We start from the raw sequence: 20,982 nt of genomic DNA, 5'->3' as shown, positions 1-20,982 counted from the left end.
TTTAATTTATTTTCAAGTATATATAGCGAACAACAGTTACGTTTAAAAACCAGAAATAAGCTTATTTATTTAAGCTATGAGAGTAATTTCCCCTTTAAGCTACTGGTCTTTCCCTCTTAGACAGGGTCCAAAAGAGAGTCGCCAACTTAATAGGTCCCGCACTATCAGCTAGGCTTCAACGGCTGTCCCATTGACGAAATGTTGCATCCCTCTGAAAATCCCTTTGAAACACTGTTTCACTGGCCTGCTTCCTGGTTGAATACAACATGGTAGCCTTCAAATCCAATGTAAACAAATTCTTGTTGAGCCGTCCCCATAAATGATCAAATTCTACCCAATTTACACCATTAACAATTACTACACTACCACCTTACATTCATTACTCTTATCCTCGAGTAGCCTGCCTTCGGGCCTTGATAAGTGGTGACTCCCAAGTGAAAAAAGAAATTCTTGTTGCAAATATGAACTTGAAATTATTTCAGGATATTTTCGACATGACCTTTCATTCATGGCTCATAAAACTACGATTTCATATCGCATGGCCAATAAAATTGTATTGCTTTGTTTTCATATAATCCAAACTATGATTGTATCTCATATTACGAATAAAACTGTATTGGCATGTTATGACATAATATAATTACAAAGTTACGCATTATTGCTGATAAAACTGTATAGGAATGTTTTAATGTATGGTGACGGTGACTTCATCGATCATCTCTCATATCTATAGATAAATTAGTAGGCCACCCGGCATGGCCCGGTCATAAAATACGCTTAAATATAATATTTTAATTTATGCAGATTTCGTGTTTATTATTATAAAGCCAATTCTCTATTGATTATTATATATTTTTTTTACATGGGCGTCACCACTTATCAAGGCCGATAGGCCACTCAAGGATAAGGGTTAAAGAGTGTACAGTAGTCAAAAGGACAATATAGTAATCGATAGTAATGGAAGTTCGGTAAATTTGTTAACTTAAGTGGAACGGCTCATCAGAAACTTGTTCACGTTGGACTTGAAGACAACCATATTATAGACAGCTGGAAAGCAGGAAAACGGAAGACAATTCCACGGGCGTGCAGTTCTAAGAAAGAAGCTTTGATCATGGAATCTATGTTTAGGTTTAGGCACAGATAAAGAGTGGGGGGAATTATTGATAGTGTTTTCAGTTAATCGAGTGTTTTTTGTGAAAGTTTGGCGAGGGGGGACCATAGATTGAAGTTCAGTCGAACACTTTCCATGAAAATAACGATAAAGCAGAGACAAGCTCGCAACATCTCTTCTGTGAGATAGAGGTTGCAGCGAAGAGAAAAGGACATCTCCCACCAGGCCACGAAGTCTATTTTGAACCCTATCAAGGCAGGACAAGTCTTTTCTAGCAGCTCCTGCCCATATGTGGCAACAGTATTCCATCCTTGGACGTATCTGGCTCTTATATAGATAGTTGTACTCAATATATAGTAGTGGCTCCTCCAGCATGGTCCTATTTTAAAATACGCTTAATTATGATATTTTGATTTGTGCAGATTTTGTAGTTGTCATTATAGAGCAAATTCCCTATTGATTATAACATTGTACTCAAATAGTGATTTAAAAAATAAAAACAAAGTATGACTTTCGTGCCATTAACTAGAATCGAAACCAGAACATTTAGCACCCCGGCCTTAGTCATTATGGTTTGAGCTATCATTAGATGAATAAGAAATACTTAAAAATGAACATATAAATGTGTATTTTCAGATACATAGAAAAGCACTTTAAGTTTACTTGCGCCTGCCAAGTTCCATTTTTTTTTCAATTTTGATCCTTTAGCAGCTATTTTTACCAGTTAAAAACCAAAACAAATTTGTTCCATACGTCCGAATCCCCTATATATCAAATTTCAAGTCTGTAGACCAAAAATTGACTCAGGAGTTTAGTAGAAACCGTTCTTCAGTCAGATAAACAGATAAGGATATATATATATATATATATATATATATATATATATATATATATGGCACTTAAGCTACACAGAATATTCCGCGTTTCATCCACGCTAGGATACATCAGGCTTATGCGAGAATTTTGTGGTTGTTTCGCGTTTTTATATACGCACCTATTCTATTGTGTTTTTAGTTAGCCAATCAGCTTTCTAGTTTCTGCCGCACCCTTCCTAATCAGCCAATAAGCAGGCACATAGGACAAAGGGCCAGTTGACTTTCGGTTCACCCGTTCCTTTTTGTGTGCTGTTTTTGGCGGGGAGCGTAGGTATCTAGTGTTCTGACCTATTTTAAATCTAGATTAAATGTGTTTTCTTTATATATACATGTATATATGTATAAACTAACGTATATATGTGTGTGAGTGTGTGTGTGTGTATGTGTCTATAATGAATATGTCTATCTATTCGCTTTTTACTCTTTGTCATTGAATACAGACCACTCACATTTTTCTAAATCTCTACTATCATATAAAAGTCACTTTGTGTGTGCGTGAGTTCCTTCCTCATAGATTCCGAAACGGCTGAGTTTATCTTTTGCAAGTTTCATACAAAGCTAATTTATATGTTTGGCAGTGTTCTTAGATATGTTTTGTACAGAAGTTAATCCGATAAGTATTGCCAATCGAAAAAATCCGATCGTGAAAATAGATTTTCCCTCTTATAGATAAAAAAAGAATTTTTACTGGGGAATATATTATGTTACACCGGCAAGGAGATAATATAATTTCAACAAATCATTTCTTCTTTAAAAAAAGACAGATTTATTATAATCTGGAGATATAGTCTAGTGTAAGAGTATTCGACTACGGATCGAATGATCCCCTGTTAAAGCCCGGGTATACCTCACTGTTTTATTTTAATTTTTTCTTATTAATGAATTCAATTTACAATAAAAGAAGAGGTACCATTTAAAATCGTCGCAACTCATGTCTTCATTTGCATATTTTAAAACTAAACATTGATCAGAAGTGACTCTTCTAGGGAATTCATCGTCAAGCCCAAATATCAGCTGACGTGATATTGTAAACAAACACAGACGGAATTTGATGAACATTATTATTTATTTATTTTTTTTTTTTTGGTGTTTTTGTGAATTAGTTCACCGGGCAAATTATTCCTCGTAATAGAAGATTGATTCTATAATAATACATACGCAATCCGCCTAAATTAAGAAATCATGTTTAAGTGTATTGTTCGACCGGCTAGTAATTGATAAAACAACTGTCGCGTGCCTTGTAAAGATATTCAACAAAAAATTAGAACAAACAAAAAAATATATATATATAAAAGCGTTTATAAATGGTAAACAATTTTTCTATATTTTCTAAGTTTTTATTCATCTTACCAATCATTTTTTTTTTTTCAAAATAAAAACTTCGTACATTTTGCAAATCTGTTTTAATGCATGACGACGGTGACTTCATCGATCATCTCTCATATCTATAGATAAACTAGTAGGCCGATCGGCATGGCCCGGTCATAAAATACGCTTAAATATAATATTTTAATTCATGCAGATTTTGTATTTTTTTTTTGTTTTTGTTTTGTTTTGTTTTTTGTTTGTTTGTTTTTTTTTTTCAAAATAAAAACTTCGGTACATTTTACAGATCTGCTTCGTTCATTGGGGAGCAATCAGTATTTGTATGTCAAAGATTTTCTTTAAAAAAAACAAGATGGCCACCCACATAGTACAGACCAACGTTAGATCTTTTTGTTTCTTCCTGAATTTTCCATATTACATCGTTATGCATGCATTTCTGTCTTTAAGAACTTTCTGTTTTTTCTGACAAGTTCATGGAAGGAAATATCCAATGTTAACATACAAATACAAATTGTTCGCCATGAACGAAATTTGTTATGGTGAAAAAATGATTAGTAAGATGAGTAAAACCTAACAACCTTCATATCACAAAGCACGTTCCAGACACCATGCACAGCCATCGCCCATTGCTGGCAAGAAGTGCATTGAAAATTACGGTAATTATGTAGAATAATAATTCTTATGCACAAAAGGCTTCTCGTTTTAATGGTACCACTCCCGTCTTTATAGCTCTTCAACTTTTGAGTTAAAAAATGGCTTTACCTTTAGAACAACTCTCGTATATATATATATATATATATATATATATATATATATATATATAATTATTATATATATATATAATTATTATATATATATATATAATTATATATATATATAATTATATATATATAATAATTATATATATATAATTATTATATATATATAATAATTATATATATATATATATATATATATATATATATATATATATATATATATATATATAATTATTTTATAAATACCTACAGACACTAGTGTTTCATCCTTTCGGGAATCATCAATGCAGGAAGTTATAATACAGCCGGTCAGGAAATTCGAACCCAACCACTGAGCCATCTCTGACTCTATTAGCAAAGAACAATCTACACGGCCAATGTTAACTGTGAGAAATACAGTTGAAATGAACATTTATATAAAGCGTACATGTCTGGACGGCAGGAGTGATCTTATGATTATAAAACCAGGATCTGCGCATGTGAGCTGAAGTGGCCGACTTTAACCTTAACTCAACAATAAGAACTGAGTTCTTAAAGAGGTTGACATAATATAATGTAATATATATATATATATATATATATATATATATATATATATATATATATAAGTGAAAATATGTGTGTGCCTGTCTGTCTGTGTACATTTCCCCACACAATAACTCTATCAATTTCTGGTATACAGACTCGAGATTTGACATAAGGGGTATTGAGATTTGGGAAAATCATTTTGATCGGTTTTGAGCCGGAAATTTGCCTGTTAAGAGTCAAAGTTCAACGATTTGACCTTTGAGAACTCTACCAAACTCCTTCGCCAGTTTTGGGTTTAACACTTGAAATTTTAGATATACGTTCTTTGGACATGGATCAAACTTTATAATTTGATTTGAGCCCAGAACAATAAATGTTAAGGGGTCAAAATTGGCGTCAAAGTTTAAAAAAAATGACCTCTGCGGTGTCTTCTAACTTTTCTCTATAGTAATTAAGGAAGCCTATTATATAGAAAGGCATTACCGCACATATGCAGACTTTTTAATATATACATATGCACATAAAGTTATGAACAGTACATAGGGCCCGAGCAAATCCGGGCTGAACTGCTAGTATATATATATATATATATATATATATATATATATATATATATATATATATATATATATACCTAATTTTATATCTTGAGAGATAGGTATTTTTAATCAGTGTTTAGCTATTTTTTTTTCTTATGATTGATTTTTTTTTTTCATTATTCATAAATATTTTCAGTTCTTTTATCTTTTGAATTGTTTTTATAAATTTTTATTTATTTATTTAGTGGATATATGCGCGTGCGTGTTTAGAATCTGTACTAGTATGCTTGTGCTGCGGATTCGTCTCTCTGAACCTGTTGTGACTGTGATCGTGATTTTTTTTGTTAACTCTTCCGGAGATTTCTTTAGATTTTCTTTTCCTTCCTGTCCAGATTGCAGCAGTTTTTTTTTTTTTTTTTCATTGATTTTTCTCCATTGGCAGCAGTACTGTGCATCAATTCTTTGATTCCAAATCGTAACAAAATATTTCTGCCAGTCTCTTGAATACACCGCTGAAGTCTTGTTTTATGGACACGGCGTAAGTTGTTGCTCAATGGATAGTGACGTGTCTCTTTTTCTTTCTCTCTTCTCTTGTAATAAACAGCCGAAGTCTGGTTTTATTGACATGCCGTAAAATGTTGCTCAGTAGATAGTGACGCATCTCTGTTTTTCTTTTGTCTATTGTAATACATAGCTGAAGTCTTTTTTTGTTGAAACTTTGTAAGTTGTTGCTCAATAGTGAGTGACGTCTCTGTTTCCTTTTGCTTTGTTTCAGTTGTCTCTGCCTAAATAATGACAGCTATAAAAGTTATTAAAATGACAATACAAAATCATTTGGACTTAATACTCCTTTTAATTTTTTCATTTTCTTTTCCTAAATATGGTACACATACAGACTATCACACACACACACACACACACACACACACACACACACACACACACATATATATATTATAATAGAAAAATACGAGCATGAAAAATAATATGGTTAGGCTTAAACATGGAAAAGTAAAGGACTGGTTGTTAAAACTGGAAATGAAAAGGATAAGATATTCTTGTAAAAAATATAATAAATTTATAACTTAAAATATTGCAGCATAAAGAATTGATTATTCAATGTTATAAATTGAATTTTTTTTTTAAATTCTTAATAAGAGTGGCACAATGCAGAATGGAAGGAATTATGGTCGACGTCAGTCTATGTGAAAGAAAAAGAAACACCTGGATCAGACAGCAAATTGAAGTAAATGACATCAGCCCCGCTGTACAAAGAGCTACACACAAATGAGCAGGTTATCTATGAATATTGGGCCAAGTAATTTGAATAATAGACTCTCAGGTGCTATTAGCCATGGAAATTGGTGGTTGAAAAGGTTTCTTGTACTTGTTAAACAAAAAGGTGTTTTGTCTTAGTAGCAGTAAAATGTTATCATCCATTTGCGTACCCATTCCAATACAAACTGAGGATCACTTTGTAAGGATTCAGATATTGCCTTTGATATGTAGTACATATCAGCAACTAGCTTCATCTCGGACACAATTGCATCAGAGAGGTCGTTCATGAATATCACGAATAATAAAAGTCCAAAAATCAACCTTTGGGTTACACTCACATTAATGTCATCTTGTTTAGATGTACGGCCATCGAGGACAATCTGCAATCTTACTCTTAGCTAAAAACGATCTGATTATATTAAACTAGCAAGGAAACCCAATGTTGCTCGGGATTGAATAAATGTTCCCATACTTTTATTGTTATCGAAATGGGTGAAACTGCCCAATTTTCGGATTGATTGCCTGCTCTATCGGGGGTCCACTGCAGTGCAGTGGGGGGGGGGGAGTTTCACGTGTGCTTCCCTACAGTGACTTAGTTCACAGTACATTGTAGCATACATTGCACTGTGGAAAACTTATTGTTGATTTTATAAAATTATTTTTTATAAAATGACTTGAATTAAAGTCAAATAAAGCTAAAGTCAAGTATCCTGGATCAATTGTGCTCTAAACAGAAACATTCATTTTGAACGCACCCTATCTTATCAAAGAACCAACTGTTGATTTTATTCGCTGGGCCCTTCAGTTTGAGCGGTGATAAAACTTCTCAAGTGTACTTGTGATGTTAGGCTGTATAAAAGTGTTAGCATTAGCTAAAATCGGACTGTTCCTTCTTTCATCGGATTTTTTTAATTATCGATTTTTGATACTTATCGGAAGCATTACGATACAAAGCTTTAAAATAGGGGTAAATATCAGACATCTCGAAGAAAAAGATGAAGAAAAAAGAAAAAAAATGTAAACATAACGTGGCCGCAACCGAAATTGAATTCCCTACTTGAGTTTTTGTAGTATCATTCAAATCTTGTCCATAGCTGAATTCTTCATGCTTCGCTAGGACTATCAAGGGTATATTTTATCGAGGCGCCATCACTAGATGGGTTGCCTACCACGGCTTAAGAGAGGCCCATCGACCCCCAACGGAAGGATAGACTGCACCATTCTCAACCCGGTATTTTACCTCGCGGTACTTACAGCGCCTCGCCTTCCCACATGGTAACCCGTCTGGTACTGGTCAGGCTCGACGTTGCTTAACTTTGATGATCTGGTGAGAACCGGTATGTCAATTTGATCGTGCCATATAACATGGACTGGTCAAGGCAAGGGAAGCTAGAGTAGTAGATGTCGTTACACCTAAGGCTTTTGACATGGCATGAAGATCATGAAAATTAATTCGTACAGTATTACTTATATTTAAAAAGCACGTTGTCTGTTTGTGTGTCGAGTTCGTTTCATATAGACTCTGAAGCAGCTTGGTCAATTTTTATTTTAAATTTCACACAAATGTACTTTATGTGTCCAGGAGTGTTGCTTCCCTTGCCTTGACCAGTCCATGTTATATGGCACGATCACATTGACATACCGGTTCTCACCAGATCATCAAAGTTAAGCAACGTCGAGCCTGACCAGTACCAGACGGGTTACCATGTGGGAAGGCGAGGCGCTGTAAGTACCGCGAGGTAAAATACCGGGTTGAGAATGGTGCAGTCTATCCTTCCGTTGAGGGTCGATGGGCCTCTCTTAAGCCGTGGTAGGCAACCCATCTAGTGATGGCGCCTCGATAAAATATACCCTTGATAGCCCTAGCGAAGCATGAAGAATTCAGCTACGGACAAGATTTGAATGATACTACAAAAACTCAAGTAGGGAATTCAATTTCGGTTGCGGCCACGTTATGTTTACATTTTTTTTCTTTTTTCTTCATCTTTTTCTTCGAGATGTCTGATATTTACCCCTATTTTAGTGAGCCCAACCAAGATATCTTTTTAGGATTCCAGTGCAATCGTTTGTATTTCACTTGCACTTGGTTCACCAGGTATACTTGCTAAGTACTTTTTAAAGTTCTTTTTCATAGGCCTAGTTGCTCCTATAAAGACTGGTATAACTGAAACCTCTTAATTTCCAATTTCGTTTCATATTTCTCTTTTTTTTTTTCATTTTTCTTAAACTTTTTCTTCTAGGGGATGGGACATCCAACCAGATATCTGACATTTACCCCTATTTTAGTGAGTCCAACCAAGAGATCTTTTCATGATTCTAGCCGTCCCTTTCAGTGCAATCGTTTGTATTTCACTTGCACTTGGTTCACCGGGTATGCTTGCTATGCACTTTTTAAAGTTCTTTTGAATAAGCCCAGTTGCTCCTATGATGACTGGTATAATTGAAACGTCTTTTAATTTCCAATTTCGTTTCATATCATACATAAGTCCTTGATATTTTGTTATCTTTTCCCTCTCAGCTCTGTTAAGCCCTGTATCATTGGGTACACTGACCTCTATTACGGTCGCTTTTTTGTTTGCTCTGTCCCAAATCACTATATCTGGTTTAACATCTGCGTTTTCAAGATATGTAGCAGTAGGGATTATGTAGTCATAGTGAATAGTGTAGTTGTCATTCCCAACTGTTCGTTCGGGTATATGTTCCCAGGAGTTTTTACTACACTATGAGCATTAAATCAATGCTGTTAGCCAACAAGTGAACCAGAGCGAAAACAGTTAATTTTTTTAGAAATGATTAAAAATCAATTTTGTTAGTTTCGTGTTTTGGCGTTCATAAAAAAAAATCGTTGATTTGCCATAATGTAAACAAACTAAGCATTCGAACGAGCCTAGTATGGCACAGGGCCATTCAGTATTTTACATGTGTTCACAGACAGTTTAATATAATTTGAGATCGCAGCACAAGAAAAAAATTGATCGTGCTGCATCTCTTCACTCTTGGTTAATTAATCGCCCCCGCCCCCTCGCTTTGAATAGTGTATTAATTGATGGCGGATTGATAGGCTGACAGAGATTATCAATATTTGAGGGGTTAAAACTTTAAGAGCAAAGAAGAAAACAGGAAACGGATTGCGCTGAGGGTGGGTGGGTTGAAATGCTTCGTTCGTTCTCCAAGTAATTCATCAGAACCGCATTAAAATTACCTGAGGAAACAAAAACAACTTTTTTTCTTCAATTATTACAACGGACGAGTTCAAAAGAAAAAAAAAAGTAAAGCCTTCAATTTTTATAACTCAAAAAGTTAAAGAGCTACAAAGATTGGAATGGTAACATTAAAACGAGCGACCTGTTGTGGTACAGAATTTATTTTTCTACTAGTCACCACCATTCTCAATGCACTTTTTCCAGGAATTCAATGTCGCATCTCTGCTTCCGGTGCATGTCCAAGACCTAGGTTGCTTTCTTAGAGTCTTACACCGTCAGTATCTGCAACGAAGAGATGAAACTTTCAGATGCATTAGTTCAGTCATCATAACAACACAATTTGCGAGAGTAATAAAGGGACCCCAAATCTTGTCCGTTGTTAGCCACCTGTCGACGTAGCTGTGTTGAGTGGTTGGTCAGTTTATCTCATCTACTAATCTTCTGTAGACCCCTTCTACCCACTCTAGAAATAAAATACTCACATGCCCAGATGTCATTGCAAGGGAGGCTAATGTTGAGAGGCGGGACCAGGACATAGTCATGCGGGACTAGGATATCTGGTGTAAGCGTGTGAACTCCATCATCTTCATTTGAAAAATGATGATGATGAATGTTCTGCCCGATCTGCTCCTAGTCGAAAACTCATCAACTGTTGTAAACTAGTTAACTACCAAACGCAAGATCCTGGATATGACCTAAAACTATATCTAATAGTGAGACCCCAGCTTGCAGGCTTTGGAGTGTGGAGTCATCCTTTAATTGCCATTGCTCCCAGGTCCACTCTGACCCGGACTGGTAGTACTTGTTAAGGTCCCAACTATGGGCTAAATAGAAACCGACTTAAAAAAACAAAACAAAACAAATATACTCTATTAAAAAAATTTTCTTCAAAATCACTGGATTCGGCATTAAATAACCTGAAAATGGTTGATATGCCATAAAACAAAAACAAACAACCAATCAAATGCAAGATCTGGACGATGCACTTTTTTTCTTTTTTTTTTTTTTGTATTATTTGGCTTATTCGGACTTCACTTCTCAGCTGAAGTGTTATTCTCCCAATGTTTTGGCCGATGTAACCTCCGACTTTCTTCACATTAATCTTGTTGAATTCAAACATCTTTCTACCAAACTCTGGAATCTAAATAAAATTTTGAGTGAAACCCTTTATTTAATCTAAAGGAGGATATTCCGTCAGCCATGACCGAGTAGAAGTCTTAAGTAATTTGAAGTTGTATTCTTATTATCGTTTGCATTGAGGATGAAACTTTCAACTTTCAGAAGAGTATCACTTAAAACAGAATTATACTTAGTACTTTTTTTTTACACGGTGGTCACCACTTATCAAGGCCCGGAAGCCACTCAGGGATAAGGGTTATTGCAAGTACAGTACGTTAGTGTGGAGATTTGATGAAGTATTTACTTAAGGGGGCGGTTCATTAGGAATTTGTTAACGTTGAACTTGAAGACATCCATGTTGTAGTCAGGTGGGAAGCAGGCAGACGGAACAGAGTTCCACAGGCGTGCAGTTCTAAGAAAGAAGCTTTGTTCATGGAATCCACGTTTTGATTTAGGCACAGATAAAGAGTGGGGAAAATTTTTCACATTGGATTCAGCTAGACGGGTGTTCTTCGTGAAAGATTGGCGAGGAGGGACCAGAGATTGGAGTTCAGACGAGCACCTGCCACGGAAATAACGATAAAAAAAGGATAGGCTCGCAACGTCTCTTCTGTGTGCAGGGTAGAGAAAATGGCACCTCCCAGTAAGCCACGAAGTCTATTTTGTATTCTGTCAAGGCAGGGTAGGCTGTTTATCCGTTACGCCACAAGCCATTGCAAACAGATACACTGAGTTCGACAAGATACACTTGAAGAAGGTCGGACGTTACATCGACCGAATTACATTGAACTCTTTAACCGAAATTACCCCAAAAGTACACTACATCCATCTGAAATGTACAAGATCATCTCTATACATATAAAAAAGACTCATGAAATAAGTAAGCTTAAAACTGATTTAGTGCCAACGGATGCAATCTTTTAATCTCCAAGTTCCTCAAATTGACTGACCATAAAATCTACTTGGATTAATTGTATTTCTGAAATGTATGACCACAAAATGACCCAGACTTATCTGAGATAAATTAGTCTTCCTTATCGTTTTTATGAATCAATTTTTGAGTTGTATATTTTGTCTCGTCTCTTTAGCATCGTTTCTGTGTGCAAACGTAGTTATCTTATGGGAAGCAATAGAATAGTTTTACGAATTGTAGAGATTTATTCATTTTTATTCGAGGGTGCGAACACTGGTTTACAAGTATAATAATAAAAATACATTGACTAATGTATACCCATTAACCCTTATCCTCGAGTGGCCTCCGGGCCTTGATAAGTGGGGATTCCTGTGTAAAAAAAAATTACACACACGCACATAGTAAGTTATGAAGATATATATGGCATCTAAACGACACAGAATTTTCTGCGTTTCATCCTTGTCAGGCTATTGAATAGAAGTGATGTGACCGCGAGTTTTTATATATACACGTGGTGTTAAGTTTACATGTTAGCCAATCAAAGTCGTTGTTATTCCTGCTTCCGTTTTCACCAGTCTATGGTTGGGCTTTTATCAGACAAACGTTCGGTTTACTTGTATTTAAACTCTCTTTGCTTATTTTTGGAGAAGAGTGAGCTGTTTTCTTAAAAGGTGATCTTGCTTGCACCTGGGTGTGCTTTGATACCTTTTCTAATGTTTTGTTTATATTTAAAGTTTTATATTAGTTTAGTTTTTTTTTTTTAATTTAGGTGTTCTGTTTGTCTATTATTATTTACTATTTATTATTTACTATTATTATTGACATATATGTATATATTTATTTTGTTTTACTTTATTATAGATACACATATAGATACACACATAGATACACATATACATATACAAGTATATTAAGACAGCAAACTTTCTTTTTGTTGTGGTGGCACCCACTCATTTACATATGTGGATTACACATAAATAACAAGACTCAGTTAGTCTGAGGGTGTGTTAACCAGAAGCCACCGAAGGCCGAGCCGAGAGCAGATATGTTCTCCAGCCAAGACTCTCTTACCTGACAACCATTATGTAAATATACTGTGAATATACTTTTCCTAATACACTTCTTATTGATCTACCTTTGTTTGTTGAGTCTTCATTTGTATTGCATTATACGTTATTTGCAAACATAACACTTTTATAGATGTTGAAGTAAATAAGATTGCCAAGGATCTCTTCAGTTTTTTGGGTTTTTTTTTTGTGCTTTTGCGAATGGGAATTTTATTTAATCTACCAGAAAAAAAATATCAGTATTTGTGCGAATAGAAGTAAAAAGACGAAAACAAAACTAAAATAAAATTCCTTGTTGGCCTTATTTAATAAAAACACGCACCTACACATACACACACATACAATCAACCACACATATGCACACATACATATTACAGAAATATTACGCTCTATTTTTCTTTTTAATTTTTCTTAATAATCAAGCACTCTGCTGGGGTTTTGTCCCAGTACTACACACAAAGAAGTATATATGATGACCATCCCTAAAATTAAAACGAGCGTGGATTGTTTGAAGCAAACAAATACAGTCATTGCAAGAGATTAATTGATTTACAAGCAAAATAGTTTTCCTATGGAAGATTAAGATTAAAATTTTTTCACGCTTCTTATTTATTTTTTTAAATATGGTTTTAAATCTTTTATATATACCTTCTTATTCAATGGATTTTTACCATATCCTTTTTCCTTTTTTTCCTTGTTTTTGCTTTCATAGGCATTATGAGTCCTTATAAAATCTCGCTAAGTGTTAAAATGTTTTTATGCAAATACGTTCAGTTCATATTTGTAGTTTTTCTTAATGAATTAACCTGCAAAATTTATTGTATATTTTGCAAACCTCTTTCCTCTGATGAGAAGAATTGCATTTTTCGAAACTCCATGGAATAAGGTCTTTCGAGTTTATTTGTACTCCTTGTCGGATAATTAAAAATTTTGTGTACCTTCTTTACAAGTTTTTAACATTTTTTCTTTTAAATTTGAATTAATTTTCACTAAGATTTTTCTCATATATATATGAAATAAAATGGAGGTGAAAGGGACTGGATACTCAACGTTTCGCCCGATTTATGCGGTTTTTCAAGAGGGATGGTAATTTCCAACTGTTTCCAGACAGTGTTTATTGTCAGTTATAGAATATAACACAAAATTTATTTGAATAATGATAGATGTATTGAGACATAGGAATGCGTATGTTTGATCTGGCAGAATGGTGGTTCATTAAAATTGTGGGGATCTGCGTTCGTTCGTGCCTGGTCCACAAAGTATGTGAAAAAAATTAAAAAATTAAAAAAAAAAAGGTTTATAAGTGTTTTTGATATAGATGTACATAATAATACTTTGATAAGTATGTTTTAACTTAAATAGGGATGGTATAATAAAATTGTGGGGTCCATAGAATGGAAATAGGCACAAACTTTAATAACGACTTTTCATATCTATCTGCGTAAGTATACTTTGATAATTATGTTTCAGTTTGAAGAAATATGGTATAATAAAATTATGGGGTGTTCGTTCGCACCTGACCTCCATAGAATGGAAATATGTCACAAAGTTTAACAAGGTTTTATAATATGGATCCACAGAATATTGTGATAAGTGTTTCAGTGTGAACAGGTATGGTATAATAAATTATGGGTTTTATCTATTTTATTTTTACTTTCATCATATTTTGCTTTGGTTTTGATACCCCCAAATTCGAAGCTATCTCTTTACAACCCTTCCTTTTCATAAGCTATCATACTTTCATAAATCAGAGACCATTTTCCGTAGGCTGTTTTTGAACCCAGTCAACGACGGGTACTTTTGCTAGTATATATATAAATCTAAACTCTTTCTCTGATGAGGAATTTTAAATCCGAATTTAATAAGTATTTCAACTTAAAAATTAAAAAAAAAGAATGAAAGAAAATAAAATTCTGTTTTAACATCCTAGCATGTTTTAAAAACAGTTTGGATGTTTATTCTACATTTTCCACACTTATCATGTTTTATTTATCTTTCCTCCGCCAAGTGAACCTGCTGCCTCCACTATTCTACACTTACTAACCTACTCATCCTCCTTTCAATGTTACCAAACCTGTGTCCGTGCGCAGAAGATTATTGGCCACATATGTGCTGGTGTATCTACCACTTTTCCTTCTTCATCAGACAAAATCCTAAAAAAAGAGTTTCCAATCTAATAGGATCCGCACTGTCAACGAAGCTCCAACCCCTGTCCCATCACTGCAATATTGCATCCCTGTGTCTGTTTTACAAGTACAGTGGCCCCTCTCTAACCCTAACCCTAACCCTCTACATACGAGATTAATTCGTTCCTGGATAGAGCTCATATCTCAAACAAATTTTCCCATAAGAAATAACTGAAAACTAATTAATCCATTCCCGGCTCCCCAAATCATCCAAGTTAATCCTAATTAATTATAACACACATCTTCCTGATTACTAAAAACACATTTAAATAGTAATTAAACATAAAAATACAGTAATCTATCTATATAAAAGGCAAAACGTGTGTTAGTGTGTGTGTGTGTGTGTGCATTTTTTGTGTATGCCCGGCAAAGGCTTTTGGAGGGGGCGCTCGGCGGGGATCAGTTTTTCTTAGAACTTTTTATATGCTACCTAGATTATAATATCTAAGATTTACGAAAAGAGGTTGTGTGTATCTTGAATTTGGGCGACTTTTACATGCTATTTTCATGATTTTTTTACTCTCCGCATGTTTTTTTTGGCTTTTCTGTATAAAAAAAGCGAAACTGTGACAGCAAAGTCGAGTTCTCCGCCTTTTGTGCTGGGACGTCCAGAAAGCAATGAGGTTTGATCAATGCGGGGCGGGGGGTCGTCATATCAGACAATTGCTATTCATTTGGACACTCCCTTTTTATGGGGAACTGGGTTTCCCCAACATCTTGGGAAAACTGGCTTGCAGCCAAATCCAAGTCGCGTGATGTTTGGGTCATTAAATTCACGCACCTGTCACTTAACTTTTTAAATTAAAATACTTTTCAGTTCCTGTCCCGTCGTGACCGAATGTTAAGATGTCAGGATTTGTTCCCTTTCTTTTCCACCTTCATGTCAAGGCTTTGGGTTCGAGCCTACCTCTCTGCCAAAACTTTTTTTTTCTTTTATATCGACAAACACCCAGGCAAGGCCAGGCACCAACGCTAGTCTATAAATATAAAAGTAAAAATGTATGTATGTATGTGTGTTCGCTTTTTTTCAGAGAAGCGGCCGTTCGCTTTACAACTTTTTAAAACTTTTTATATCACATATAAATCGTAATATCTCACAGTTAACAACGCAGCTAGCCTGTCTATTTAATTTGCTCGATTTCGGGAAGATAAATATTCAACATTTGTTACTCGCCGCATGTGGCTTAGTCTTTTTCTTATAACATCTTGGGAAAATAAAAATCACGCAGTTAAACTTGACCTCATTAACTCATTTAAACGGGCACCCGCCAAATCCAAGTAATTAAATAAATTCAAACGTGTTTCCGTTAGCATCTCGCGGTGGGGCAATGGTTAATGTGCACTTTTTTTTTTTTCACACTTTAATTTACAACTTTGCCTCAACAGTTGTTTTTTTTTTTACCCCCCCCCCATCCCCGGAGTTTCCACACACACCTCCAAACACCCGGGCAACGCCGGGTACCCCTCGCTAGTATATATATAAAAGGCAAAATGTTTTTGTACGTACAAGAAAAGGCTTTTTTGCAGGGGTTCTTGACAAGGTTACTATTTTGGAGAACTTTCCTTAATTATACTCCCTATAATTATACTCTCTATCATTATTATAATATCTCAGATTTGCGAACGGACGTCGTCTTTATCTTTATTTTGATCGACTTTTAAAAAATTCCCGCCGTACTGTCCTTTCCAGTGTCTGATTGTCTTTTTCGTTCGACCTAAATATCCCCGATAAACCCAACAAGCAACAAAATTCCATTCCTTCACTGTAGAGATCCTCCAGGGAGCTTTCTACTATAATAGTTTCTTCCCTACAACTATTAGACTTCGGAATTCCCTTCGTGCTTCTGGCTTCCCCGATTGTATTAACATGTAAAAGTGTAAATGTAAGGTGAACAAACATCTTGCTGCTCAAGTCCCTACTTAGAGGGTTCCTATCGGCATTTACAGTATTCCCTCACGTCTTAGTAGCAGTTTGCCTTGTTTTGAGGCTGAATTTGTGTAATAATAAAAAATCACACAATGCAATACAACTCTTTCCATTCAATCTCAAAAGATAATGGATACCCCCGTAAGGGAAGCTGTGCGTGAAATTGTGAGGCAAGGGTTGTGCAATCACCAACCACACCTACTACTTGAGTGCAATAGCAAGAAGAAATCCAGGATTACTAGAAACAATGCCGAGATAAGCAGAGAGCACATACAGCACTTGGAATTCCCAAGTAGGCACCCATTTTAGTACTGACCAGGTACAACGTTGCTTAACTCCAGTGATCAAATGAGAATCAGTGTGTCGACGTGATTATGCCGTACACCATCACTATACTATCCAGATGTAATCTTTCTCTTGGTTCATCAGATCCCAGCTCCAAAACACTGGTGTTACATACTCATTGTATCATTTTCACATTTTTTTTCTTTTCCATGCAACGCATATCCTCAAACCTCACTGCTCCATCCCTTTTTTGTAAACTAATTTCCTTCGCCATTTTCCTTTCCTATTTATCCTAACTTCTCATTATCTTTGTTTTTATCATTCCAGAGTACTTCTCTTCCGAATACAACGAGCTTACCATTGATGCCCCTGAGCAACAGCCAAACACTCACATGAAATCTACGCAACAAAAGCTTTTCTGCCCCGAGGTGACGCGGGTCACTTCGCGATGTGTGAAGACGCCCAATCTTGGACATATTCCAGACTGCACCCAATGGACTGACCTGAGCCCTTCCTCCAATACTAACAGTTGCACTGCTAACACACAACAATCACAGTCCAACAAGATGATGTTGGTCACCAAATCACAAAACCATCCCCAGCTTCCACCTTCCAAACAAAAACACTCGGCACAAAACATGAAAGCAACAATTTTCTAAGCAGATCGGATTTACCATTGTCTAAGAAACAAAATCATTTCAGACAGATACACAGAAACAACAGATAAACACAAATTCCTTTAAATTCATTCAAAAGTTGGGGTAATAGCTCAATAGTGTATAAATTACTAGAGCTCAAAATATCATTTAATAATAATTTCTTAAATCTTCCGAATTTGTTTTAAGATAACATATTTGAATTTAAACAATTATTTTTAACCATTTTAAAACATACATTCTCTTGATAACAAAATTTAAGGTGTTTTAAAAGGCTTCATCGGTGTGACTTTTACCATTAAAATCTTTTTTGGTTTGATTTTGATGGTAAAGGATTTTAATGGTAAAAGATTTTGATGGTAAAATATTTTAATGGTAAAAGATTTTGAATGGTAAAGGATTTTGATGGGAAAAAATTTAATGGTAAAAGATTTTGATGGTAAATGATTTTAATGGTAAAAAAATTTGATCGTAAAAGATTTGGGTGGTAAAAATTTGAACTGTAAAAAGTTTGGATGGCTAAAAAATTTTGATGATAAAAATTTTTGCTGGTAAAAAATTTTGATTATAAAATCTTTGATGCTAAAAAATTTGAGCGGTTTAAAAATTTGATGGTAAAAGATTCACGGATAGAGCCTTTTTGAAAACATTAGCATTATTTTTTTTAATGGGGAAAAAATTGTTTTAATTAAATTTGTTTCTGAAACAAATTCGGAAAATGTATTAAATTATATATATATATATATATATATATATATATATATATATATATATATATATATATACACACATACACACACATATATATATATACTATAAGAATAAACAGTATTTTTTAAAAATTGCTCGAAAAAAACACATTAAAAAAACTCAACTCAAACCTAAAAATTGGTAATATTTTATTTACATTTCATAAATGTTTTTAAAACGGTGACATTTTCTTACCAATAAAAAAAATAGAAATTTGTTTTTCAATTTCTTGGAGATGTTTCTATCTAAACGAAGACTATTTTCCTTTACACAATAATTTGCACTTCATTATCGGATCATATGTTCGTTATCTCTCAGTATCACTGTAATTTATTTTAGAACCCTAAGCTCCGACTCTTGCAACGAATTTTTGTTTTTTAATTCCCGGACATCACGGCAGTTTTCCCTTCTGTAAAAAGCAGGTGAGCATTGTCTTTGTTTTTAAGAAACAGGTAAATCACATCTCACTAACCTAACTCTCTTTCTAGCGTGTGCTTTATTAAAACAGCAATCATTTACGATTACAATCAGCTAGTTATATTATAACGAAATATCCCCATCTTAAGAAGCACCATGTTTTTTTTTTTTTAATATTTAAAATACAAATTGGAAACCAAGCATGATACACAGTCAAACAGAATAAAATAACTTGGCGCAACTTTACGAAAGTGCGTCTTTAAAAAAATGCATTTGAGAGAAAAACATTATCACGTACTTATGTGTCACGCCAAAATTAGTATAAATTCCAAAAATTACGAAAAATGGTTCAGTAGAAAAATAATTACAAGTAAAAACAGAATTTTTTGAATTTGTGATTTTACACTGTAAATTAACCCTTTAGAAAGTCGAAATCAGGGGGAGATAACTGTATTCCACCGTTTAAGTTGCTTTGCGCAGAATCCGAGAGCAATATCTTTCAGGTCGGCCATCTTGCTTTTTCTCGGTCTATTGCACGCTTTTCTCCGAAAATCAGCTCCAGATCATCTTCTACTGAACCATTTTTCGTAATTTTTTGGAATTTATACTAATTTCGACATGATGCGTAAGTACATGATAATGTCTTTCCCTGACATGCCTTCGAAAATACACGATTGGGTCGGACAACACACTCTAGTAAAGTTGCACCAATCATTTTTTCTATTGTTCAAAAAAAAAAAAAAAAAAAAAAAAAAAAAAAAACGTTTTGCTCTTTAGGAGCAAGAGTTTTTTTGTTTTTTTTTTTAGACCTAGCGAAAGTCTCGGCTTATAATAAAAATAATAATAAATAATGTCGAAATAAAAATAAGTCGGCAAAATTTGCATTTCAACTTGCCAACATATCTCTACGCATTATTCATCCATCCTACAAATGTTACTCTGGTACTTGTACAGTTTAATCAAGACATTAAAAAATGAAAATATCGAAAAAAGTTTAAATTGTACATATCTGTTATGGAATTTCTCTGAAAAAAAAAAATTCGGGTTTGTATTACTGTACACATAGATTCGAAAAAGTTGTCAAAAAAAACAAATATATAACAAATAAATGTTATCAAAGGCAAGATAAGTTACTTTTCTACCTAACTGGATATATTTTTCGTGTTTTTATTCAATGTAACATGTCTATTCAGTTCAAAAAGCATAGTGTTTACCGATGTATTGGAAAATTCAAAATGGCGCCCGACACTCTCTTTAACACGGTAAGTTCAGGAAAAGATGTTATAAATAATAAACTAGACAAAATACTGTTCGAAATTCGCTCATTATATGTTACCGTGACATAAGTTGACATATATTCGGTGTTTTTTTTAATAGTATTTTGTCTAGTTTATTATTTATAACACCTTTTCCCAAACTTACCATGTTAAAGAGAGTGTTGGGCGCCATTTTGAATTTTCCAATACATCGGTAAACACTGCATGTTTTTCGAGCTGAATAAACATGTTACATTGAATAAAAACACAAAAAATATATCCATTTTGGTAGAAAAGTAACTTATTTTGCCTTTGATAACATTTATTTGTTATATATTTGTTTTTTGACAACTTTTTCGAATCTATGTGTACAGTAATACAATCCCAAAAATTCACTTAATTTCATCAATTAGTTTTTGTTTTATAGTGAAAAAACAATTTGTTATGATACCGAGCAAAAGGTTCGATTTTTAGGAAGAAAAGCTAGTTATTAAAGATGGGGAGGGAGTGTCGGCGCTTTACATGGAGTTATCTCACGTGGCGTTTATAAACTCGAAACAAAAATTAAAAAAAAAAACAAGATGTCTGCCTTCAACGCGCTCTCATAAAAACGTGTTTTTCCGCTGGGTACTAGTGCACTTATTGATCCGTGCTAAAATGATAACGTTATTATTTAAAAAGCCATTCTTAACATGGGGAGGGGAGGGTGTTTTGTAACTATTCTATACTTTAACCTTACAATTTAATAAAAAAAACATATCATAAAACTTTAATTGAACTTGGAAATA

At 34.2% G+C, this 20,982-nt stretch overlaps 1 protein-coding gene across 3 annotated transcripts in view; it reads left to right on the top strand.

Moving 5' to 3' along the window:
- The window catches only part of LOC145242978 (protocadherin beta-15-like), a 490,058-nt gene extending 471,619 nt beyond the window's left edge, over nt 1-18,439 (top strand). For all 3 annotated transcript variants that reach the window (XM_080106092.1, XM_080106090.1, XM_080106091.1), the window contains one exon: nt 17,443-18,439. In XM_080106092.1, the coding sequence (XP_079962218.1) occupies nt 17,443-17,511 (69 nt within the window). In that variant the 3' untranslated portion in view covers nt 17,512-18,439. The remainder of the gene's footprint in view (nt 1-17,442) is intronic.
- Nucleotides 18,440-20,982: the final 2,543 nt, after the last annotated feature.

This window comes from Euprymna scolopes, chromosome 21 (assembly GCF_053919585.1).
Source record: "Euprymna scolopes isolate OS-2025 chromosome 21, ASM5391958v1, whole genome shotgun sequence".
In the NCBI taxonomy this organism is placed as follows: domain Eukaryota; kingdom Metazoa; phylum Mollusca; class Cephalopoda; order Sepiida; family Sepiolidae; genus Euprymna; species Euprymna scolopes.
Note: the sequence above shows the minus strand (reverse complement) of the source record. Positions and strands in the feature narration are given on the sequence as shown.